This window comes from Calidris pugnax, unplaced genomic scaffold (genome assembly GCF_001431845.1).
Source record: "Calidris pugnax isolate Ruff unplaced genomic scaffold, ASM143184v1 scaffold41, whole genome shotgun sequence".
Classification (NCBI taxonomy): Eukaryota; Metazoa; Chordata; class Aves; order Charadriiformes; family Scolopacidae; genus Calidris; species Calidris pugnax.
This window is the reverse complement of record NW_015094509.1, coordinates 4,597,771-4,623,359: the sequence shown is the minus strand read 5'-3', so window position 1 is coordinate 4,623,359 and position 25,589 is coordinate 4,597,771. Positions and strand designations below refer to the sequence as shown.

Here is a 25,589-nt window from a genome sequence, read left to right as displayed (position 1 = left end):
GATACTCAAGACTTGCTCTTTGGAATTCTTATTTCTTAATACAGTCGACAACTCCCCCACCCAATTTTACTGGGGAGGATGGCACAGCACATGAGACAGGCAGTTAGTTATCACTGTTGGTACCTCGGTGTGAGGAGCTATGGCCTCCATTTCTTCCTTACCTTACTTAATTCTCAGCTATCTGATGTAAAACAAAGTAGAACTGATTTTTCTCAGCTGACATTAAATCATTCCTGTATATGCAAAGGCTTAAATGTAACTAACCCCTGTACAGCACTGCAAGAGCTCTGAGCAGAAGATACCATAAAGCTGCCGTGTATGTTTAAGTCGGTATTTCAGCTCTGATGAGTTTATTTAGTTGATTTAGGAGAGAATTGTTGCATACAATCTGCAAAAATCAGTTAGCTGTTATCTCGATTTAAGGGTAGCAAATATCAATTCACAAGGTAAACAACCAGCTGTTGATTCAAGTACACTTACAAGCTTGAAAGAGAAAAAATAGTATTTATAAACTAGAAGGGAAAGAAAAAAGTAGGAAAAACACACATACTCCCACAAAGAACTTACAGATGCTGTTTGCTGTTGTGTAGCTGCAGCAGCAAATCTTGCCACATGATTTATAATTGGAGAAAAATTTGTTGGCCCGTATAACTTCACTTGAGGAAGGCAAGCCCGATAGGCATCAACAATGCCTTGGACTCCTAGAGAACACAAACAGATCACACTGATTTTTCCAGATTAGAATTAGCACTTGACCTTCCTAAAACACTGTATGTATCACTTTTTGAAGTGAAAATGCAAAGACTCAAAACTAACCATGATGAAAGCGAATGACCCACGAGCAATGGGGACCGAATAGAAAGGCCAAAAACTGTCTGCCCAAGTGTGTGTCGCCAAATTACAAATTCAAACCACTTCTTTCAGGAATGATTACAGAAAAAAGACCGAGTGCCATGTCTAGTAGCCAAGAAAACAGCTGTAAAATTGTTTCCTGCTACACGACTAAAGTCATTGTTTATTTAGAACAACATGCTTCACAGTTCTTCTCTTGAGTGTTTCCTATCCCTTCGCCTCAGACATTTTATTCTATGGGTCTGACTCTTACTTTCTCAGACTTACCATTACAGAATGGGTTTGATGGGTTAAAATTTAATGGGAACTCATGTGACACCTGTCAATACACAAAAGACACAGTCAGGACTGTATGGACAATCTCCTCCTGAAGTAAGTGCTTTCAGTCGCCTTACATAAGGCATTTACATATCCCATTACCTGAAAGGAAGGAGGAATTTGTGCACCAAATCCAAAAGCTGGGAACATCTTATCTCTAAAAAAAGCAATTTTAAAGAAAATGAAATGAGCGCCTTCCTTTAAAAGCTGTCATAGTTCAATAAGTTTAGCTAATCAGTGCTGTTTATTAAGCCTTAAGAGACAAAATTAAATGGCAGTTCCCCCTTGTAATTGTTGCTAGGACCAGTACCAGTCTTTAACACCAAACCAGCAAGAATGCAAGCGTTTAAGTTGATGTTGCTCTTCATATCACAGATGAAAAGCCTTGTCTGTCTGCTGCAGACAGAAGCTTCTGCTTGTGATTACGTGACTGTGCAGCAATTATGAAGTCTTTTTTAGCTCAGAAGTTTAATACCAAGGTACCAGCTGACACCTTCAACGCCGCTTTAAGAAACTACCACAAAAACTTACGCATATCTATAAAATGATTTAAATAACAAGCTAAAACTTACGTATCATAATCCTGAATGACCAGCCCTACAGACCAAATGGCCGTGAGGTACTCGTTAACTCCGTTAGGGCTGAGGTAATGCAGAGAGTCCGGGGAGCGAGGGTCTCCGTTGGAGCCTGTGAAATCTATCCCCACCTGTCAAAGGCAGTAGTTATTTCAAATTGCTGCTAGAGGTTAAGTTATGTTTCTTATTTCTGGCAAAGCAAAAGTGAAAATCATGAAAGGGCTGTAAACAGTAGTAACCAGAACATCTACAAATCTAACAGGTACAATACTTAGAGACTCAAGTTTCTTGAAATATTAACACTCTTAAAACAAAGCCACTACGAAACCAGCAGCAGCTCTGCCTCTCTCAGAAGGGCTGAAGTGACTTCCATCCGTCAGGCTTTCACTGTTTCCTTTCAGTTACTGTTCACAGCAGCTCTTCAATAGCTGTTAAATGAATTTCATCTTGTTTCTTGCCATACAGACCTTTCAGAAGTATGGCTAGTGAGACACCACAGGAGCCAGAGCCATTCTCTGACCTCAATGGGCCCTCTCTGCTTTGGGGATGAGGCCTGTCACCAGGCTGAAGATGTGTTACTGTTACTCGTGCTGCATTTGGTTTGCAAATTACCTAACTTAAGGGCCCTAATCCATATGATTTGCTTTCATTAAGCAAAGGGCCTTGAAAACCAACATCAAAAGCGAAATCTGTGGTCAGAGGAAGGAAAAAATAAAAAAGCACCTTTATGAAAAGGAAACTTGAAGTAAATCAGAGAACTGAAAACTTCTTGTTCTCCATCCACACAGCTCAGCTAGCTCCTAACATACTACAGGTTCAGAACTTCATGCTATGAGTAAAGAAAGTATGTTTTTCTTAACAGACTACATGAACTCTGGCAAAATGGCTTCCCCCCTCCATGCTACAGAGCCACAACAACAAAAAATACAATAATCAAATGAAGAGCACAGGCAATCAATTATATACTTCAGCTTGTTTCAAAACTCAAAAGCTACTTTATATAAAGCAATTTAACTTACTGTGAAATTCAGCTGACACCCACCCATGATGTAATCAAGGAATGTGCATTCTACTATGATCTAAAAACAGAAGTAAAGGTAGAAATTAACAACTTTTTTTTTTTCTAAATGGGATAAAACCCTTAAGTATTATTGCAGCGACTTCTGAGGTTCCAGATTTATCTTTATCCATGCAAAGCACTGCTTTTACTCTAGAGGTATCCCACAGTGTGTGCCATCACACACTCGGGGCATCACAATCAGACCCTTTGCAAAATTACCAGCAGACAACAAAGCAGCTCCACAAGCACTTCCATTTAAATCACTACATATTACGACAGACTTACCCAATTTTAATTCACCATAAAACTTTAATTCACCATAATTCACCCCTGCAGGGGTTCAGGAATGGCCTAACAAATCAATAAAGAACCTTTGCCATACAGATGGCATCTTCATGAGAAAGTGAGGGCAGAAGGAAGGACAGACACAGGTGATTTAGCTGTCAATCTGTCTCCTTATATGAATCAGAACCCTTCAAAATTTCCTGCGTCTAGAACTTTCAGGCATTTTAAAGTTTTTTATAGTCTGAGGGTGAAGGAATTCTAGATGACAGCTGGTATGCCTGAACACTTAAAAACAAAGAGTTAAAAACTAGAATATATTACTGACCTCACAGTGCTTAACGCTCACAATGCCAGAGTTTTTATAGTTTTTCTTCTTCTGTCTTTTCTTTTCATTAATGCACTCAAATTCAACCTGCAAATGCAAACAAATGCAAGCAAACACTATAAATATCGTTTGTGTAACAAATTCAGAAGTTCTTTATGCTAGGACTGATACTTTGGGCTTGTTTAAAAATGCAGTTTATTTCACTATCAAGCAAAATTAAACCCAGCCTGTCCAAAATCAGCAAGAAAAAAATCCATTATCATGACGGAAATCCTCTCTTACCCAAAAGCTTACAAATATGTCTGTTTAGGCAACTTTTAAACCAAAGAAATTTGGTACCATTTTCCCTCTGAGGATTCCACTTTTTGGTAAAGACACAGTGACTCAGGCAAAGCTGCTTCCAGCAGCTGTGGCAGTTATGCACAAAATAAGAGGTGTGTGTTTAAGCTTTCCAAAGGCAGTTGTTGAAGCTTCATCAATTAAATCAATACCTTAACCTCCAAGTGCAATGAACAACTCTCCAGGTTAAGAAGCTCCTGCCAGAACACAGTCACGTATTCCAGCCATGCCAGAAACAGGTTCCACTCACTTGGTTTAAGTTAATTAAGTTTTTAAAAGTGATCTTGCAATTAATCTCAAGGAAAGAAAAAAATGTACTAATGAGGTCAGCACCTAAGTCTATATGCCTCATGTTTATCTTTTGGGGGTTTTTGGACATTTTACCACCAGCATCACTTCTATTTGATGGAAATTGTCTTTCAGGGACTTGGTTTTGTACTATGTCAATTGGTGAGGTACTTGCTAACAACGGCCCCGAGATACACAGCACTTACAATCTTTCAACTACATTTTATAATCCTTCAACCAGAACTCACTAACAGCACACCGGGGGGGAAGATACCTTAACGGAAGGAGTTAAAAAGTATAAAAAAAAAAATATCAGCAGCTCTCCAGAGAATGGAGAACTTCTCCAGAAGCCACCCATTCATTTCAGTCACACAAGATGAGGTTTTTCAGCAGCTGAGGACACAGAGTCACACCCAGACTGGCCTCAAGTAACCTTGAGAAGAGGGCCAAATCTCCCACAGGCGCAGCCGATGCCAGAAGAGTGGGAGTAACTAAAGATCACACTTGGAGTATATAAAGTCAAATTCTAATGTTTTACAGACACTATCAAATTAATGATATCACACAGGATTAGAGGTTAGTTCCTGTCAAAAGCAGAAGAAATCTAGAGCACATTATTTGTGTTGTCTCTTATCTTCGCTCCATCCTACTGGCAGCAGCAAGTTAGAAACAGCAGAGCCACAGCTCTCACAAAAACAACTTTCTTAAAGCATTTCCAAATCCAGCACAGGCAGATTATAATTTAATACACCTTTTCTTTAAATTCAAAAGAGACTGCACCTATTATGCTACTAGGGGAGCAGTGAAAATAGATATTTGTATTCTCAAGGAGCCTTTACACAACACGCTTCACACCGCACGGTTCTTACAGAAAATACGTTCTTGAAAATGTGAATATAAAGCTGCTAGGTTTGTTTAATTTAAGATACTGCTCTACTACAGAAGTGCAACTTTTTAGAAAAGAAAAATGAATGAAAAACGTCTTGTTAAAAGATCAAAATCTTCATTTAAAAAGCAGACAAAATCTATTATGAAATCCTCCTGCTCCCTCATTTATTTCTTGCACACTTTAGTTACAGTAATCAGAAGGATCACGGTCAGCATTGAAAGCTAAAGTGATACCATCTGGCCCCTGAGAAACTAGAAAAAGAATGAGAAAAACCATTCAAGAGCTCCAACTAGGCAGCATGTGAATTATATGCATATGATACGAGTCCAAAATTCCCTATAAACAATATAAAACCTTGAGAGGCATTAAACTCCACCATGCATAATTCAAAGCGAATTCAGAAACAGATGCCTGAAAGAAAAGCAGCAATCAAAAACCACTACAGTCAAGGTTGGTTCTTCACATTCAACAGCTCTGAAATTTAGCACAACTGCAACGCTCAGGATGTTAGAAAACTACAAGCAGGCACTCAATATACCCTGTTATTACTAATGCAGGAGCAGTTCTTCAGGTTTTACAGAATTAAATGAAAAGATGGTTAAATATTTTGATAACACACACATCCACGCAACAAAGGCTGTTATGTTAAGGTTGCTATGCCACCTTCCTTCTTCTAAATGTAAACCTTGCCTATTAAAAGGTTTGCAAATTGTCACAGTTCATAAGAAGAAGGGTAATTTCACTTTAAAGAAGAGCCACCTAACGTTAACACATTCAGCTGTATTTTTCTGCAGTGGAATAAATGTTGAATTTTTTCATATTCACTAAAGTATGCATGATAGTTGCTAAGTGCCATACTTGACATAAAGGACTGAGTAAAACCTGAAAAAAAATATTATAAGCTTTGGCCTTTTAACTGCATTCTACCTTTTAACACTGAATTTTTTGATTTCTGCATTTTTTATCATTAGTGAAATTCATTTGTGCTGACAGGTGGGCTTTCAGGTATGTAATATTAAAAACTGTAACCAAGATATTAATCCTAGGAAATCTAGGACAAGAGGAAATGGGCACAAACTTGAATATAAAAAGTTCTACCTAAACATGAGGAGGAACTTCTTTACTTTGAGGGTGGCAGAGCCCTGGAAGAGGCTGCCCAGGGAGGTGGTGGAGTCTCCTTCTCTGGAGACATTCAAATCCCACCTGGACACGTTCCTGTGCAACCTGCTCTGGGTGGACCTGCTCTGGCAGGGGGTTGGACTAGATGATCTCCAGAGGTCCCTTCCAACCCCATGTGATTCTGTGATTCTATGAAAGTGGATGCATAATGTGAATGCTGAGTCTGCCTCAACTACAGCAGCATCGTTAAGGTGTATCCTAACACAACTTTGATACCAGCAAGTCAAGTAATGTCAGTTTTTTTCCAAAAAAAGAGAGTGAAACAGCTTATCAAAAACAAAGGCAGCTTAAACTATGTAAGACTTACAGGCGAGGACCGAGATGCTTCCTTCAGTTTTGACATCGTTGTTTGAAAGCTTCCTATAAGATCATGAGACCCATCACTATCATAGTCATAGCACTCAACCTAAAATGAGGCATTATTCAGCATTAGGAACAGAAACAGTCCTATAAAAGCAATAAACCCTACGATCTCATTACTAATTAAGGCAAACTTGGACATCCAAAGCATTCCTAGATCTCTTATATTATGGAAATTTTCTCACTTTGCAGTCTTCGAATTGCCTAGAGCAGCAGCTAAAAATTACAGATTAAGATAAAAGGCAATATACCCAGTTTCAGATCACATCTTCCACTGAAGTGGAGACAAGAATATTAAGCAGCGTCAGGTCCCACCGGAGGGGATAACATCAGTTATACTGAACTACATTTTGGGGGAGAGGAGGTGTCAGAAAGGAGTAAAAAAACAACGTGTATGATTTTTTACTGTCATCTTGGATTAGTTTTTTGGAGGTATTAAGGAAATTTAACCATCTCTGAGCATCCAGCTAAAAATCAGTTATTCAGCAATCAAGAGAGTTTTATTAATACTTTTATATTAATCATCAAGTCAAAATTTATGAGTATATGAAGGTTCAGCCCTAAATCTAGAAACAAGACTTGAATTTATTTCTTTTTAAGAGTAGCAAATTTTAACAGTCACTATGATCCACGCATCACGGATCTGAATGTTAACTAAAAATCCCTCTTCTCCTGTATTCAGTGTTTAATGCTAATTTTTACTATTCAATCAACTCATCTTTTAACACTCCAACACACCAAAACGGCAGAACAAGTGAAAAATAGACTTAATTTCTGTTTGAGAAACTATCAGTTGGAGCAAGGATTATTTTACCATTGTTACTTTAATGTTACAGTATCCTCAATTGTTATGTTTTCAAAAGCTCACCTTATGACAGTGTCCCAACTGCCTTTCTAAGTAGAAAGGTATTTATCTATAATAGCACAGGCTGATGCCATCCACTTCAGACATTTTATTTCAGTTTAGCAACACAGACATGCTAGCTAAATTAAATTAATCAAATCACAGCAAAAAAAAAGAAAATAATTCAATAGTAATAACAATACTGATGATAAATAATAACAACAATAAATCAAGAGTCCAAGTAGGAGCTCCCATTATTTGGAATCAAAACAAACTTCACAGTATTTGACCCATCTAAGCCAATTTTGGATATTTACTCCAGGTAAGACAAATATTTCTTTTGTTTCACATATGCTCTCCTGGACACACAGTAGTGTGAGGGAACCATGTGATAAAATTGCATATATATATATATTTATATGTTTCCCAGCAGAACTAGACATGTCTGCTCTGGATGAAAGGCTCACATTTTCAACACAGAAAAACTTCACTGACTGCAAACACACTCACATGGAATATAGCAATAAATCCAGAAGAGAAAGAATGAACTTGGTTTGTGCATTGCTGGGGATACACAAACTAAGCCATGAAATAGGTGAAAAGCTACTCACTATGGAAAAATAGGTGGTTTTACTTACTATGATAAATAGCCCATTACGTATGCAACTGTGAGCATATAAAAGTATTAGAAGTATTGTTTAATCCTTCAACAACATTATAATACAATTCTGTTTGCATTTTAATGTTTTAAGTGATAACTCCTGGATTTCTAAGTTAACACATAATCCTACCATCTGTCTCCAAGTCTGTAACAACTTTAAGTAAAAATCTATTTCCTCTGGAAATAAACCTACACTTCTGAGGTAAGAGTCCAAAGAACAGACTTTATTAAAATGATGACAGAGCTGAGGATAACTCCATCTTAATAGATGTATTTTAATCAATGGTCTATAGTTTTAGTATGGCAGTTTACTGAAAAAGAGAAATACATTTACAGTATAAGATGTAAGAGCTGTCACAGATATTTTGGGGAAAAGCAGAAAGAAATGAGAAGAAAAAAAAAAAACAAATACAGAAGTAGCAAGGGAAGCAGGTTCTGGGCTTGTAAAGTTGTTCATTAGTCTGCTCTATAATTATGTATTTAAATCCATACAGGTGCTTGTAACACTTGTAACACCTAGATCCCTGTGGCTGTTAAGCATTTCCCAGGAATGCCTCAAGCCCCATGACTAATACCTGGCACATGCAGATTATGCTCTCGTTTTTCCTTCCTAGAGGAAGAATGACAAGTAGAGTGGTTTGTTTTATTTGAGTTTTCTTTCAAATGCTAAAATATCAGGTTCCTAAGATGTTCATAATAGCTTATAAATGACATTTTGTCTGGTTGATTAGCTTTTCCTAAAAGTAATTCCTGAAGAAAAATATTCAGCCCTTAAACATCATTTATTCAAGGTAAGATCTGAAGATCCAAAGAGCTGGAGATCAGTACCCATGAAACCAGCACTTCACAGGTTTGGTTGCCCTCCTGACAGAAAGTTGCAGTTTTATCTGGGGAGAAAAGTTGCTACATATGGTATCCATTTTTTTTAGTGGACACACACATTTCATATCCATTACCTTGATTGACTTATCCATGTCACTGTAACACAGAGAATTGAGAGAGACTTTAAAGGGCCTCCAAACAGGATTCAGGTTGTTTTTAATTACCTGTTTAAAAACAAACAAACGGAATAATATTAAATCACAAGAGTGGAAAGTCATCGTAACTGGTTATACTGTCACAAACTAAACATTCCTAAGATGAAAATAGCATTGTCCAAAAGAGATGGGATCTTACAACTGCATTTTTCTAGACTGCACTGCAATCTTCTGGATCATTCAGATATTATAACGCAAAAAAAATATTTCTTCATTGTTACATAAATATTGATTATTTTTTTAATAAGCACACCCATATATACATACACACAAACACATAAAAGCATGACCTACCAAAAAAACATGCAGTAAGATTACATTGAAATTTCTGAATACATCAATGCTTTGGAGATTACAACTCTATTTTATACTTATTCTGAAATGCCAATTACTGAAATATGCCCTCAAGAAATTCATGGTATAGTTAAGCAGAAACAGTGCATGAAGTTAAGAAAAGACACCCTACTGCAGTCTCTCAAGCTGAACGCTAAATAAATGATATTAAAGAACAATACTGAACAATCTTCAGAATTTGTCAACTGGAAAGTGCCTGTAATTTATCCAACACACCAAATAATGATCTAATAAAGCATAAGGAACTACACACTTAATAATACCTAGTAATAGTAATACTTCCAGCACTGCAGGAGTTCAGAGAAAGAAATCCCTTGTTTGAAAATGAAAAGAGTAAATAATAACAACATAAAAAGGTTTTTAAAATCTGTAACAAAGAACTAATCCTTCAGCCTGTTTTGGGCTGGATCTGCAAATTCTGGATTTGTTACCAGAATTGAAGATGACCGAAATCCTCACTGAAAATATACATTTTATGCAGATGAACCACCTAACAAACTTTTTTTATAGATCTGACACAAAAAGGATTTGTATTTCTTCAATCCTTCAGGACTTCAGAGCTTCAGGACCTGAACTTCCACTACACTGAGACATTTTGAGCCTACTCCAACCCTGTGGTTGCTGCCAGAGGACCTGGGCACCCTCTCCTGCACGGAAGGCTGGTGCTGCTCAAGCACGTTTCCCTCACTCAGCATTACCCTTGTCTTGCCCTTGCTCTGCAAGCATTTGGCATAATTACTTTAATTAGTAAAGGGTACAGCTAGGTGACACTGACATAAGGACAGCACAGTCACAGGAATGCCCATGTTCTAACCTCAGAGTAGCGCTGAGACAAATGTTCCTGTAGGAGCATGCAGCACCTTTTCAAAACAATTGCTCTCTTTGATTGCAGAAAGCTTGGGTGCAGGGGGGGGGGAAAAAAAAACACAAGAAAATTAAAAAAGTATTTTCTAGTGGCATAAACCAGAATTAGAATCCTGTCCTATCAGAAATTCAGTGGAAGGTGTTTTCTAACCGGTCTGTATGTCAACTCCCAGACCATTCTCTTCTTTTCATAAGGCACTGTACCCCTAGTGCTGCCACACACTGGAAATCAAATAACCTTCATCTCTAGGGTGTAGACTGAAAATATCCTACCTCTGTTCTGTGAACCATCACCCAGTTTCCATCTCCAGTCTGCTTGTGGAATTCCAGATAAGGATCTGACTTTCCAAAAAAATCCTGCATTTAAAGAACATGTAATTATCCCAGAACAGCCTGTGGCATGAATACCATTAACTGCTAGTTAAAACACACTTAGATTAACAAAAAGTCAACTACATATTCAGGGAACAAAAGCTTTATGTGCAGAAATGCAAGTCTATCTATTACCACCTGTGAAAATGCAACTTGTCCTTCAAGTTAGGACAAAAGTTGTGCAGTGTCCACATGCTAAATACCTGGCAGTTCAAGCAAAAGAATACTCATACTAGTAAGTACTATGATGGATAGTTTGGAAACTAAGGATTTCATCCAGTTAAAGAACATATCATTAAATGACTGGGAAAAATGATGACTTTTTTTCCTTTTTTTTTTTTTTTAAATTTTTGCTTTTAAAAGTCTTCCTAAATACAGTATTTTTAGCAAGTCCCAAAATATTTACTGTAACAGATTTATACACTCCAACTATATTCTTTACCATTTATTTCAGAGAGCTAACAGGTAATAATTTCTACAACTATTCAAATCAACAGATATACCAAAAAATGCTTTACATTTACGATTAAATGTAAAGATTTACATTTAAATGGAAGCATGTTATTGGCAGAATATCCCTGCAATGCACTTGTCTGTCTTGGAAAGATGTTGTAATTCATTTCAAAACAGTCCATGAAGAAATCTTTGAAGAAATCTTTCTTCAATTTCTTCTTCAGCGTAAAAGAAATCTTAATGAATTTAATTATTACAGCAAAATTAAGAAGTAACATTTTAATGTTTTCCTTTTGAAAAGATTCTGATTTTGCTACTTTATCAAAGAAACAGCAATCATTTAAATACCTTATTGTCCAGCTTCCTTGCTTCTACTTCCAATACAACCACCCTGTTATCCTTCACTTCTTCTGCCGTAATCTAGATAGGTAAACACACACACACACAAAAAAACCCCAAAAACTCTTTTGTATTCAAGCACTACATAGTTTTCTCATATTCACAACACTCCTACGACAGGTCCATTAAAAAAAGGAATCATGTTTGCTCACAAATAAAGCATTCAAAAAATGGGGTCGAGGGAAAGAGGAACAATTTGATTTGACACTGGAATTTCATTAGAAGCCGACACTGACAATTAAAGATACTACCCAAAGAGGAGCACATTGGATGCTCTAATTATTTTGATGGACACAATGAGACTTATAGATACAGAGGGTGGGCTGATCTCCTTTTAGATGACCAAAAAAATATTTACAGCACTGTAGATTAGACACACTAGTTCGTGTGACACACTAGTGACACATTAGTTCAAGCTACTAACAAAAAAAACCACCAAACACAAAAACATAGAAAGATAAAAGCTAAAGGGATTTATTGTCTTAATTGTCTTACCGTAATACTTCCTTTTCCAGCAGGTCTGCCATTTTTAAGTACTAATGGTTTTGTTAGAGTCCTGCTAGAAACTATCTGCCAAGACAAAATTTGAGTATGAAGTATTATTAGCACAATTTATTAGATTTTCAAAGGAATTAAATAAGATAGTGAGGTACTTTCATTTTAGGAATGTTTCCTTCATGAAGACGACAGCATTACGTTTACTTCCCATGATCTCCTATAAATAAATAGGTAATGCTTGATGCACTTCACAATTTTAAAAGTACATACACAGATGAACATATGCAGAGTTTCAAGAGCAATATGAAATAAAGTGTCTTGTAGTAACTTGATACACATACATGGACAAAGATAATAGCTGAAGTTCCAAATCCAAATTGTTCTGTACCATTTAAACATATGCAGCCATGTTTCATAAATAGCTTTAGCAAACAGATTTATAAACACAACATTTATAAACACAACATCAGCCTCCCCCAGGAGGCATTAATTTATATTTTCCTAACCCTAAGGGAAATCATCGGCATACTTACTTGTCCCAGTGTACATTCAAATTCTCCTAAGAAGTCATCATCACTCAGATCAAAGGTTTTGTTATCGATGTCATATATTCCAAATTTAAGTTTCTGAACAAGCTCAAAATAGTAATCAATTAAGAATTTTTTGGCAAACTTTGGGTTCAAGGAATTCTTAACTCTTTCTGTGCGATCAACCTGCAATTAGAAAGATATCACTTTATCCAGTATTTCATCAGCCTAACAAGCACTCAAAAAAAACCAATAAAAAAAAAAATCAAAGACTTTCAAAAGTTCTTAGTATAAAGTATAAACCCATATCTTCCTACAAACCCTTCATCAAATATAAATAACCTTATTACATTACAAATCCCACTGCTATAAGTCAGAGATACTCCAGGACTGGTTTTTCTTTGCTCCCCGTAAGGAGTATCCGCTCCTGAACAGGAAGCCCAACATTCAAATGGCAGAACTGTCAAATGCAGGATGAGATCCTAGTTTTGGAGCACTGGATTGATAAAAGCACATTTAAGACTTCTCTTGGCCCAGACATGGCTGGGGGAGCAGTGCTACAAATCAGACAGGTGTTAAGTATTTATCAGAAACTGACTATTACTGTGCTACCTGTACAACGATTACAGATATTATCTAATGAGAAGTTTTCAGAGGTGCTGGTATATAATTAAAATATTTTAATGAAATCATATGCTCCAGTGTTTTAAAAGGCTCAACAAGTTAAGAGTGTTTTTAGCAGATACAAGAAAAGAACCACACGGTACCTCATACCAGTGCTGACCGCTGGTGTTCTGGAGGAGCACACACAGTGGGTCTGACTTGGAACCAACATCTTTGTCCAAGAGATTGGTGCAGGACACAGTCAGCTCCACCTTCGTCACGCACTGCGCTGCCATTTGTTACGCTGGAAAGCAGCAACAGAAATCATTATTTTTAAAAAATGGACTAAAAAGCAAACAACGGGACTGTCACAACGCATGAGTTCTCCGAGTGATCCCTAGAATCGTTAGCTTGTGAGGAGAGGGATCTGAGCCCCTAAATGCAAATGTTAAGATTCACCATGTATCAACATTACAGAATCACTGTAATGCTACGGAGGTAGAAAGGGACTTGGGGGTGCTGGTGGAGGAGAAGCTGGACATGAGCAGGCAGTGGGCAGCTGCAGCCCAGAAGGCCAATCACATCCTGGGCTGCAGCAAAAGAAGCGTTGCCAGCAGGTCCAGAAGGTCCAGAGAGGTGATTCTGCCACTTTACTCTGCTCTGGTGAGACCTCACCTGGAGTATTGTGTGCAGGTCTGGAGCCCTCAATATAAGAAGGACATGGACCTGATGGAGAGGGTGCAGAGGAGGGCCACAAGGATGATCAGGGAGCACCTGATGGAGCACCTCTGCTACGAGGACAGGCTGAGGGAGCTGGGGTTGTTCAGCCTGGAGAAGAGGAGGCTCCGGGGAGACCTAATAGCAGCCTTCCAGTACCTGAAGGGTCCTACAGGAAGGCTGGGGAGAGCCTGTTTAGAAAGGCCTGCAGTGACAGGACGAGGGGCAATGGCTTCAAGCTGGAGGGGAACAGATTTAGACTGGAGATGAGGAGAGGGTTCTTCACTGTGAGGGTGGTGGAGCACTGGAACAGGTTGCCCAGGGAGGTGGTTGAGGCCCCTTCCCTGGAGATATTCAAGGAGAGGCTCGATGAGGCCCTGGGCAACCTGGTCTAGTTGGGGGTGTCCCTGCTGACTGCGGGGGGGTCGGACTAGCTGATCTTTGGAGGTCCCTTCCGGCCTGGGCAATTCTATGATTCTATGATTCTATAAAGCTTCTTCTCAAAATCTGCACATAAGAAACAATAACAGGTTTCTTACAATGCTCGAGGACCCAAAGGGAACACAGGACACAACACAAAGCCTGGCGGTTTGAACTGCTGACAACAAACCTTAGGAAGCGTTAAATGATATCCTGCACAGCTCACATGAATAGCAGTATCATATAATGTAGATATTAATAATAATTCAATGAATAAGGAGAAAAAAATCATACTACATACTCTCCCCCACCAAACCTTTGTAACAAAATGCTGAAGCCATGAGTAGGGCAGAATTGGGAAATGAGTTTAAGTGGGTGAGAGGAATAGGTGTTCTTTAGTAAATCTTCAAAACCAACTAATTTTGCAATAATGGGGATAAACAACTTTGAAGTCAACTAATAACTGAGAATTAGGTGGAAGTGTTCTTTCTGGAGGTTGATTTAAAAAAATAACAACTGAAAGCTCTCACATTTCCTCTTAAGTATCTCAATCATTTTCCACTGGAACTGAAAAGAGCAGCAGATATTACAAACCTACAGAAACAACTTCATTATTAGTTATGAATCCCAATCTGGGATAACAGGTGTTTGCAAGCCTAATTAGATCTGAGCAGCAGATATTTTCTATGTATATATATATATATAAAAAAACCAAAACTCTTCAGGAATAGAGCTGATCATTTCCAGCACTCTTTGGGAGGGAAGTCTCTACAGTACAGTCACCCTTGACTCGGAGACTGAAATTTCACTGAATTTCACTGAATTTTAGAGTTGGAAGGGGCCATAGAGATCATCTAGTCCAACTCCCCTGCTGAAGCAGGATTTCCAAATCTTTCCACAAGCAGCTTATCCTGGCAGTTCCCAAGCCTCTTTAGCTTCAGGTTCTCCTTCTCCACAGTAAGCCCGCAGTCAGGACACAGCATCCCTCTGGATGAACTCATCTGGAAAGCGCGTGAGACACTAAACAGAGTAAGGAAGGAAAGGCCATTGCTTCTATCTAGCCAGCTCGCTTGCAGGTTGTGGAACTACTCATCCTGGATGTCATCTCCAAGCACGTAGAAGAAACAGAGGTCATCGGGAGTGGCCAGCATGGATTCACCCAAGAGGAAATCATGCTTAACCAATCTGATAGCCTTCTTCCATAGAATGACTGGCTGGGTGGATGAAGGGAGAGCAATGGACGTTGTCTACCTTGATTTCAGCAAGGCTTTTGACGTTGTCTCCCAGAACATCCTCATAGGTAAGCTTAGGAAGCGTGGGTTAGATGACAGTGAGGTGGATGGAGAACTGGCTGAGTGGCAAAGCTCAGAGGGTTGGGATCAGCGGTGAAGAGTCCAGTTGGAGGTCCATAACAAGTGGTGTCCCCCAGGGGTTAGTAGTGGGTCTGGTCCTCTTCAATATATTCATCAATGACATGGATGAGGGGACAGAGTGTGAGGGGACCCTCAGCAAGTTTGCTGCTGACACAAAGCTAGGAGGGGTGGCTGACACCCCAGAAGGCTGTGCCACCATCCAGCGAGACCTGGACAGGCTGGAGAGTCGGGCAGGGAGGAACCTGATGAAATTCCACAAAGGTAAGTGTAGGGTGTTGCACCTGGGGAGGAGTAATCCCATACACCAGGACAGGCGAGGGGCTAACTCGCTGGAGAGCAGCTTTGTAGAGAGGGACCTTGGAGTCCTGGTGGACAACTAATTGACCATTAGCCAACAATACACCCTCGTGGCCAAGAAGGCAAATGGTCTCCTGGAGTGCATTAAAAAGACCATGGTCAGCAGGTCGAGGGAGGTCATCCTCCCCCTCTACTCTGCCCTGGGGAAGCCACATCTGGAGCACTGTGTCCAGTTCTGGGCCCCCCAGCTCAAGAAGGACAGGGAACTACTGGAAAGTGTCCAGTGGAGGGCTACAAAGATGATCAAGGGAATGGAGCACCTCTCTTATGAGGAAACCTGGGTATGTTTAGCCTGGAGAGGACCGACAGGGAATCTTATCGATGATTATAAATATCTAAAGAGTGAGTATCAAGAGGATGGGGTCAGGCTCTTCTCAGTGGTGCCTGGTGACAGGACAAGGGGCAAAAGACACAAGCTGGAACACTGGGAGTTCCATCTCAACATGAGGAAAAATTTCTTTACTTTGAAGGTGCCAGAGCACTGGCACAGGCTGCCCAGAGAAGGTGTGGAGTCTCCAGAGATATTAAAAATGCCCCTGGACATGTTCCTGTCGAGCCTGCTCTAGGTGGACTTTCTTTGGCAGGGGGGTTGGACTAGATGATCTCCGAAGGTCCCTTCCAAACCTACAATTCTATGATCATACACATGTAGCGTGCCTAAAAATGAAATTATACTTAACTCAAACTATGTCTCTTCCTTTCACAGTATTCATATGACTTTTGGTGAAAAGGAACTTTTTTTTAAAGAGGCAAAAAGGGAAAGGACAATGGAAAAGAAGAACGATGAACTGAAACCAGGAGAAAGAAAACACTGTGGTCTGAAGGAAATTTCCTGAGGCTTCCTCTATTCCACTAGGGCACACTTCCATATTGCCTCTCCATCTCTATTTTGCTGTCTTAAAGATGGACCTTTTGGAGACTGAAGTAAATATAAATGACCTGTAAAGGAACCATTTGAACATTCATGCACATACACTATTTTTAAGAAGCACATCAGATTCATTCAAATCCTCCTGCAGCTCCCAAACACCTAAATGGGATTCCACCTTTGAGGATCTTTTTTCTCCCATAACTTTATCAAGTTTCATTGTCCTTGAGGGAAAGAAAGTGAAGCACTGAGTTCCAAGTATTCAAATTGTTTTTAAACTAATATTTTTTTAGGCTTAGAAAGCCTCCCTTCAATAAGCAGTCTGCTCCCTTTTTCCTGCTTCTCTTTTTCTACTGATATTTTCCATTCCCTGTTGCTTTCCTGGCTCCCAGACAGAGCTCATTAGCAGTCACTGGCTTTGCCCACAGAATCCAGTGCAGACCAGTGTATGACTCCTTAATGGCTGTTTCCAGAAAAACAACTTTCTGCTGACAAAATTATGTTCTAATACCTACTGATGCTGCAACAGCAATTAGAAAGGTTCTTCATTAAATTCCACAGAATTCAAACTTGAATTGAGATATATTTCTCAAAATAGTCAACATTTTCTTGCTCTAACTTCCCTAGAATTCCTCATTATTACAAGTCCCCAAAAGGACTTACAGCCAAATTTTTTTCGTTAAAGTAACGTTCCCAAAATCATTAGTAAACTGTTGTTGACTAGTCAACCCACTAGTCAACTGGGTTGACTCTGACTGGACACCATGTGCCCACCAAAGCCACTCTATGACTCTATCAGACATAGGGGAAGCTTCTGGTGGGTTCTTGCAGAAGTCACCTCTGTAGCTCTCCCTCTCCTGCCACCAAACCCAATACATCAACAGGTAACATCCAGTCAACCTAAACATCTGGTCAGCTTTTTCTATTTAGCCTGTGTGCATGTCCCACTTCTCTTACATCACAAGTACTTCCTCACCTAAATGTCAATCCTGTTGCTCCCTCTCCTCCTCCACATCTCACTGCCTCTCCCACTATGCATCCTATGGGGGAAAAGAGCAGATTTAGCAAAAAAGGTGCTGTGCAAAAAGCATCCTTTAACACACAGAGAAAGGAAGAATAAAAAAAAGCTGCTTTCCTTCCCCGAAATGCAAATGCTCCTGTATGAGACCTAATAATTGCATTCATGTTAAATAAAACACAATTAATAACAAGAACATCCATTTTTCCAGTGAAGGTTATTCAACTCTAAACCCAGACACAAAAGCAAAGCTTCCCAAATCCCGAGATGTTCCTTTCATCTCTTCCATTTCCAGTTTTGCAGAACCCAAGATGAAAAATAACACCTGGCATTTCCCTCAGAGGCTCTGAGAATATTAGGAAGCAATACTTGTATCATGGGTTGAAGAGATCTGCAATGCTTCTAATGCTTTTCAAGAAATAATGTTGCTATTTTACTTGGAAAAAAAAAAAAGAACATTATTATCCATAAGACCGTAAGATACATTTTACAGTCCACAGTTATATGCAACCTGATTTTCAATAACACTCTAAACACTAAAAGTTATTAAAATACTTACTAGTGAGAATAAGTCAAATCTCATTAACCCAATACACTGCGCGAATCCTTGTAAATCCCATACGGCATGCAAGGAAGCACGACTCCAGCTCCACCCAATTCTCCTCACAGCTAAAAGCCTGTGTCAGCTGAAAACTTCCAAAACAGGTTTGGGAGGTGGGTGGGAGGATTCCTAAAGAGAAACACTCTCAAGGATCAGAGTGGCTGTCGGGTGAGTACGCATGCTCTTCTCCAAGACTTGAGGGAATAGAGAGTCCAGCAAATGACAGTCACTTCAGGATGGTGGAAATCAGAAATCCCAGCTGCACTAGTGCATCACCCCCTGAATGCCATTCTAAAACACACTGTCACATCTAGGAGGCAAAGCAGATGCACAATATTCTAGACACATGACTGGATTACTTGCACATTTGGGATACTGGAATAACTTCACATGGATTGATGATACTGTTTGGGCTCTGGGAGGCTAAGCCTTGACTGCCAGTAAGTTACATCACATAACAACAGACTGACTAATTCAATTAGTTGTTGTTACAAAAGTAACTATGCTCCCCAATGGCCAAAGAGAATTAAAACCTCTGCTTTCCTCAAGCTATCAACTGTTTGTCCTCCATGTAGGGTACACCATATATGCACACATAATGCACACCAGAATGGGGCCAGATGACAGCTCAAAAGCTATTCCAATAAAAAGGGCTATTATGACCATATGACATGAGTGTATCAGGCTCTTTAAAAAAACCCCACCAAACCAAACAACAACAACAAAAACCCACTGATAATTCGGAGAAGACCGAAAATTACTGCATAAACTGTACAGCAGAACTTGCAACATCCAGCCTCTGAACTGCAGCAATGTACAGTCCCAAGGGAGATACTTGTTGTGATCCTATGCCATGTCTAGGCTGCTCAAGAGCACCAGGAGGTCAACTAAGTATAGACAACAAGTCCTTCTGCTTGAGCTGTCATTATCAAAGCCAAACTGCAAGCCAAGGACTAGTCTTGTCTTGCAGTTCCACAGATCACAATGTTCTTTGAATTCCACTAATGATCCTATTGAAGAGAAATGTCATCCATCAAACAACCCAGTCAATGTCTGCTTTTCAACAGAAAATGGCAACGTGACATTCTACCTGAAAGGAACAGGTCTATTAGCAGAATAATCTTCTAACAGAGCACCTGAACCGTCCCACTGCAGTGACCCCGTGGATGCTGCAATGCCAGAGGAGAGTCCAGCCTTGCCCAGATAATCTTCCAGAGTAGTCCAAGGACATGCTCCCAACCTGACAAGCAGAAATACATAACTACAAGACAAAAGACCAATGAAGTGAGCACTGCTCTAGCTGGGTTTGGGATCATCTCCTTTAGTCACAAGTCTCAAACCTGTTCTGATCTAAGCTATTGCTATCACAGAACATTTTCTAGTTCCTGTGAACTACTAATGGCAATAGACCAAAAAAATCCATATTTTGTAGTTACCTCAGGGCCCAGACAGACACAGAAAAAGCAGGGGAAACATTTCAGAACTTGCTAATAAAGTCCATTCCTGATGAGCTAATCTTCTAGCTATAATGCTACACAAGCATTTGATGTGAACTGTGTGCCAGACTGAGAAAGTCAGTACCATATACAAGCAGTGCACCAATCCCTCTTGGATTATTAAGTATTTCCCATGAATCTGGACAGATGACAACATGGAAAGAAATTCATTCTTCAGACAGACTACAAAAACGAAAGCCTTGAACCAAGCCTAAACCTGAAATAATGCATATGAAGCTTTAGTGTCCTGAACATTCAGTGTATGCAATTGTTCCGTATCTGCTCTCTCAGACAGAAATCAGATCCCTTTTCCTACAAGCAGACATTTCTGTGGTTAAGACCTCTAAGCCTGGATTCCTTATTGTATCTCACACAAAGCAGTAACAGCACTTCTTGCCACTGCCTTTCACAAGAAGGGTTCCAGGGAAGAGCTGGCACAAACGAGATTTCAATGAAAATAACCTGGGAGACAACATCCACCTGACAACACAACCTGCTCAATCCATGATCTCAGCACAGTCCTCTAGCACCATTTTATAACTGTAGAAGTGGTATATGCAAAGAGCAGAGAATGACAACCTATTCCCAGAAAATGCCATAACACCAATTATGCCAACAGACACTTCTTTGCACTGATGGACCACAATTTCTAGTCATCTTGGACCACATGTATATAAATATAAAAAAAATCTCAAGGTAACCCTTCAGTTTTCAAGAAAACGGACCACCTCACAGGTTCATTTCATATAAAGTTACAAAAGCTAAGATTGTTTCAGAACCTAATTTCATCACTGCATTCAAAAATTAGAGGCTTCTCTAAAAATCATACCTCTACGTCTGAATCCTGGCTCCTCTCTCTCTCTTTTCAGGCAACACAGCTAGGAAAGTTCTCAAGTGATGTGCTCACAAGTTGCACAACAGAAGCAGCTCAGAGTAACACATCTCAACTTGCACCTGGATCACGCCAACCAAAAATAAAAGCTAGTATTTAAGAAATGTGAGGCAGAAATGTGAGAGAGGAGACATTCTTTTCTCTATAGGAAATGAAACATCTATTTATACAATATTCATCATACTCAGGCAGTTCAAATATTTATCTACTGGACTGGGAGTGCACTGGTGTAACAAGTCAGGCAACTCCTTGTAGATTGTTCCTATATATAAAAATCTAACATTAAATTACATTGCCAAAAAAACAGATTTAGAATTCTATTTTTAAAAATACCACTGCCCAGACCGGAAACTATTAAATTGACTTCCAGGACATTTGTTCATAGGACTATTTAGAAACAGCTATTTCTAAATATCCTTTGACTGTTTTATTCCTGAATATGGGTCAGCCTTTAGGCATATCTTTAATCTATCTCTTTAATGCTGACAGCCCTTCCCAGCATCTTCCTGGAACAAAAGGCTTTTAAGAATTTTGGGTGATGTTTTGAGCCAAATAACCTAAACTATAAAAGGTATTCTTATGCCCTGCGCAAGAATATTAAAAAACACAGATCTCCTGACTTCAAAAGTTAGCTGTTTTAAGCAGAGAGCATTCAGCCAGGGGAAGATGTGTTTCCTGCATATAAATTTTATCAGAATATTTTTATGTCAATTTCTTTCTGGAAAACAACCGATCAACTACGCAATTTGAATAGTATCTTAAATTGCATTTTCCTCACTGCAATTTCTCTGCATAAAGCCACTGACTTTACATAATTAACATTATCCAGAAGAAAGAAAAACTTGTACGTCACTAAAACTTGCTGCATTTTATTGCAGAAACAAGATGCAAGTGATCGCATGTTTTAGACTAATTCTTCTTATGGTCCATTTCAAGTCTGGCATGTTGTAACACTTCACTGTTACAAACAGTAGTTCTTAAAAATGAGTTTAAGGTAACTTACTCAGAGGTCTGCCTCTGGGCTTCTTGGCGGAAGGCTAAAAGCATCAATCGTAACATTAAAAAGTGAAATAAAAGGGAATTAAAATCAAGAATTGTTATTCCCATATATAACAGGTTCAAAGGCATATACTTGGAGGAACTAAAGCTTCCCTTAAAATAAATAACCTGTTCAACAGTTTTACACGCCCATCACAGCAGCACTGCCAAGATTATTTATGGGAAACCCAGAGCCTTTGTTAGAGAACAAAGTACAATATAAATTCTATATTTATTAAGTCCAGCAAGAAAAGCCCTTTAAGATTTTAAAACCAAAGATCAGATTACCTTTTCTGTCCTATTCATTTAATGCTTTTTTTCCAATAAGGTGACAGTATTTTAAAGCAGGTAGACCAGAATCAGTGGCTTGCAAGCTCCCCATGTGGCTTATACTCCAAGAAACCTCTGCTTTCCTACGCTGCTAAAGGTTACCTAAGAAACTCCATAAAAACACTGTCCCACAACGGCCTGGCAAATCATTTTGTATCTCAGTATAAACAATACCACTAACTTCTAACCGACAAATCCCAAAACTACACTTTGCTGTAGCCCAGATGTATTTCAAACCTTCCTCCAGGCACACCAAGAGCTCTCCAGTCAGCTGTGCTTCAACGCTGTCTCACAGCACCTACTTGCACTCTGCAGTCACTGTGCCTGGGAGGCAGCAAACACGCTCTGCATATCCATACAGGCAGTGGCTGTGGAGGCAGGCACCCAGCAATCATCCTGCTTCCTGGAACCACCACATAGAACCACAGAATCATTCAGGTTGGAAGAGACCCTTGGGATCATCGAGTCCAACCATCTCCCCTACTCTACAAAGTCCTCCCCTACACCACGTCCCTCAGCACTGCATCTAAACGGCCCTTAAACACAGCCAGGGATGGTGACTCCACCCCCTCCCTGGGCAGCCTGTTCCAATGCCCGACCACTCTTTCGGTGAAAAATTCCTTCCTAATGTTCAATCTAAACCTACCCTGTTGGAGCTTGAAGCCATTCCCTCTCGTTCTGTCACTAATTACCTGTGAGAAGAGACCAGCACCAACCTCTCTACAGTGTCCTTTCACGAAGTTGTAGAGAGTGATGAGGTCTCCCCTCAGCCTCCTCTTCCTCATACTAAACAGTCCCAACTTCCTCAGCCGCTCCTCATACGATTTGTTTTCCAGCCCCCTCACCAGCTCCGTTGCCCTCCTCTGCACTTGCTCCAGCACCTCCAGATCTCTCTTGTATTGAGGTGCCCAAAACTGGACACAACACTCCAGGTGTGGCCTCACCAGTGCTGAGTACAGGGGCACAATCACCTCCCTACTTCTGCTGGTCACACTATTTTTGATACAAGCCAGGATGCCATTGGCTTTCTTGGCCACCTGGGCACACGGCCGGCTCATAGTCAGCCGTTTGTCAACTAGAACCCCCATTATGGCACAAGTGCTGGTCACCTACCACGAGGACTTGCTAATAACCCCCCTGGATGGGAGAAGCACCAGAAGCAAGTCCCCACCACCAGAACTAATTCAGCTGGCTCCTTACTGTGCTTTGGATAAAGCACTGAGTGAACACGTGCGCTCCATCCAGCTACAGGACGGGAAGGACCCACAGGACACAGTTTTCTTTCAACCACAGAAGAAAGTACGATGCAAGTGACCCAAATCATTAGGACTATTTCTTAAACAGAAGCTCAGACCCAGTAACCCAGTCCCAAAACTCCTACGTTCACAAATACTTCAAACCCTTAGTAATACCATTTTCAATCCCTCAGCAACAGCAGTATTAAAGACAGACCAAGGAAATTAAACATAAAACAGTAAAGAGCACTACAATTCTACCTCCTGTGTCCTTGTTTCCACAAGCTACACCACAACTTCAAATGTGCTGCTAGAAGGGGCTGTTATTAACCTTAGCCTAATTGATCCAAGACTAGAAGTAACTTTGTTAAGTTTAACAGGAACTAATACTCACAAATACTAACTCGATCACATACTATTTACGTTGGAAGAGCACCCTTTCACTGAAAAATAAACAGAATCAGTAGAGAAGGAAAATACTTATCTTACTGCTTAACTTTGTCCCTAAAGGTATTTCCTAAAGGAAACCATGGTCATTCTGTATCAGCCTTAAATTCTGGAGAAACATTAATGCCTTGGTCAAAACACAAGGCAGTAAAAACACTGTGGCACGGCTCTGCTACCTGGGAATTCTGGCAGATGAAATTAGCTATTGAACCTACCAGAAATGACTAATTTTAGTTCAGCTGTTGAAAGCAAGTCTAACAGTCACACACAACGGATTTGTATAGATTAATTCTGAGATAATTAACACAAACATCCTTGTTGGAAAAACAATGACTTCTTCCTAACGCTGCAACAGAAAAACAAGACAACTTCTGTCTGGTTCTCCTTTCTCCTCTACACAACTTTATTGATTACTTTTTTTTTTTAATTCTTATATTTGTTGGTGTTGTGCATACCCTTTGAAACACCTTCCCTCTGTGATTATACATACATGAAGTTATATTTTAAACCTCATTGAGCAAAAATAAGCTGGCATGAAGTTTGACTCTTAATTACTTTTACTAAATTAACTTTTTTTGCACCACCACAGAAATATCTTTAACTTGGAACTTTCAGGGACATAGAGCTAACACGGAAACAACTGTAAGTTTTGGGGGCGGAGTGATTCATATTCCCTTGAGGGTATTTAATGCACTTTGAAGGTATGAGCACAGAAGCAAAAGCGAGGAGCTTTCATCCCGTAACTTTTCCTTAGCAAAAGAGTAAATTAGGACAACACGCACGTCAGCGAAGGTTTGCCTTACACATACCACGCAACTGCCAGGAAGAAAGCAAAAACAACTCGGGGAAATTGTTCAGAAAGGAAAAACAACTCAGGAAGAAGAGTGTGGGTTTTTTTCCTTCAGGAAAACCGACCATTTCTCAGTGTCTTCTCTCTGAAGGGTGAGGGCGCTTCCTCCCAGCGACCTTACACCGCCGCCCACACCGAGTTAAAACCTTTTTTTTTAAGGCGCAGCTTTAGCCTCACCCGGTTTTGCTCCCCGAGGGACGGCGAACCAGGCGACCGACTCCTCCACCTCCGCAGAAAAGCCCGTCTCCCATCCCCCCGCGGAGAGCGGCCCCTCTCCGGCAGCGGGAACCCGGCCCGACACCTGAGGGGACGTTGCGCAAGAGACGGTTAGGGCCGTTACGGGCCAACCGCCGCCTGCAGCCGGGGAGGGGCGGCCGGGCCCGGCCCTACCCCCGCCTCAACGAGGCGGCAGCCGGGGCTTGCCTGAGGGGAGAAGCGGCTCAGCACGACGCGGGGAAAGCACCGCAGGCCGGAGGGGGAACAAACCGGGCGGCAAGAGGGCCTAGGAAGGGCTCGTCCCCTGAGGCGCGGGAGGGGTCACCCCCTGAGGCGCGGGCCCGGGAGGGGCCATCCCCTGAGGCGCGAGTCCACCCTGAGGCGCGAGTCCACCCTGAGGCGCGAGTCCACCCTGAGGCGCGAGTCCACCCTGAGGCGCGAGTCCACCCTGAGGCGCGGGCCCGCCAGGCAACGGGCCGCCACCGCCCCCGAGCACTCAAAAGCCTCGCCCGCAGCCAACCCCCCAGTCCCGGCGCCGCGACCCCTCGCCCCCCCGCCATAACCAGGCCCTTCCCTCCCCTGCCGGGGCGGCCGATGGCGGCGCGGAGGCTGCGCACCCCCCCTTTGCCGCCCGCCGCGGACACGCCCA

At 40.7% G+C, this 25,589-nt stretch overlaps 1 protein-coding gene across 3 annotated transcripts in view; it reads right to left on the bottom strand.

The window, feature by feature from the left end:
* CPNE3 (copine III) overlaps positions 1-25,589 on the bottom strand; it is a 32,245-nt gene that overhangs the window by 6,000 nt on the left and 656 nt on the right. Inside the window, exons 1-14 of one of the 3 annotated variants that reach the window (XM_014965371.1) lie at positions 25,520-25,589; positions 13,247-13,386; positions 12,486-12,665; positions 11,950-12,024; positions 11,404-11,475; positions 10,504-10,587; positions 8,932-9,021; positions 6,418-6,516; positions 3,416-3,502; positions 2,765-2,824; positions 1,743-1,876; positions 1,273-1,327; positions 1,120-1,171; positions 568-701 (exon numbers count right to left, since the gene is read on the bottom strand). In XM_014965371.1, coding sequence (XP_014820857.1) covers positions 568-701; positions 1,120-1,171; positions 1,273-1,327; positions 1,743-1,876; positions 2,765-2,824; positions 3,416-3,502; positions 6,418-6,516; positions 8,932-9,021; positions 10,504-10,587; positions 11,404-11,475; positions 11,950-12,024; positions 12,486-12,665; positions 13,247-13,378 — 1,254 coding nt within the window. In that variant the 5' untranslated portion in view covers positions 13,379-13,386; positions 25,520-25,589. Of the gene's footprint in view, positions 1-567; positions 702-1,119; positions 1,172-1,272; positions 1,328-1,742; positions 1,877-2,764; positions 2,825-3,415; positions 3,503-6,417; positions 6,517-8,931; positions 9,022-10,503; positions 10,588-11,403; positions 11,476-11,949; positions 12,025-12,485; positions 12,666-13,246; positions 13,387-24,901; positions 25,038-25,519 lie in introns of those variants that run through there. The other 2 variants (XM_014965370.1, XM_014965369.1) reach the window with 2 other exon arrangements.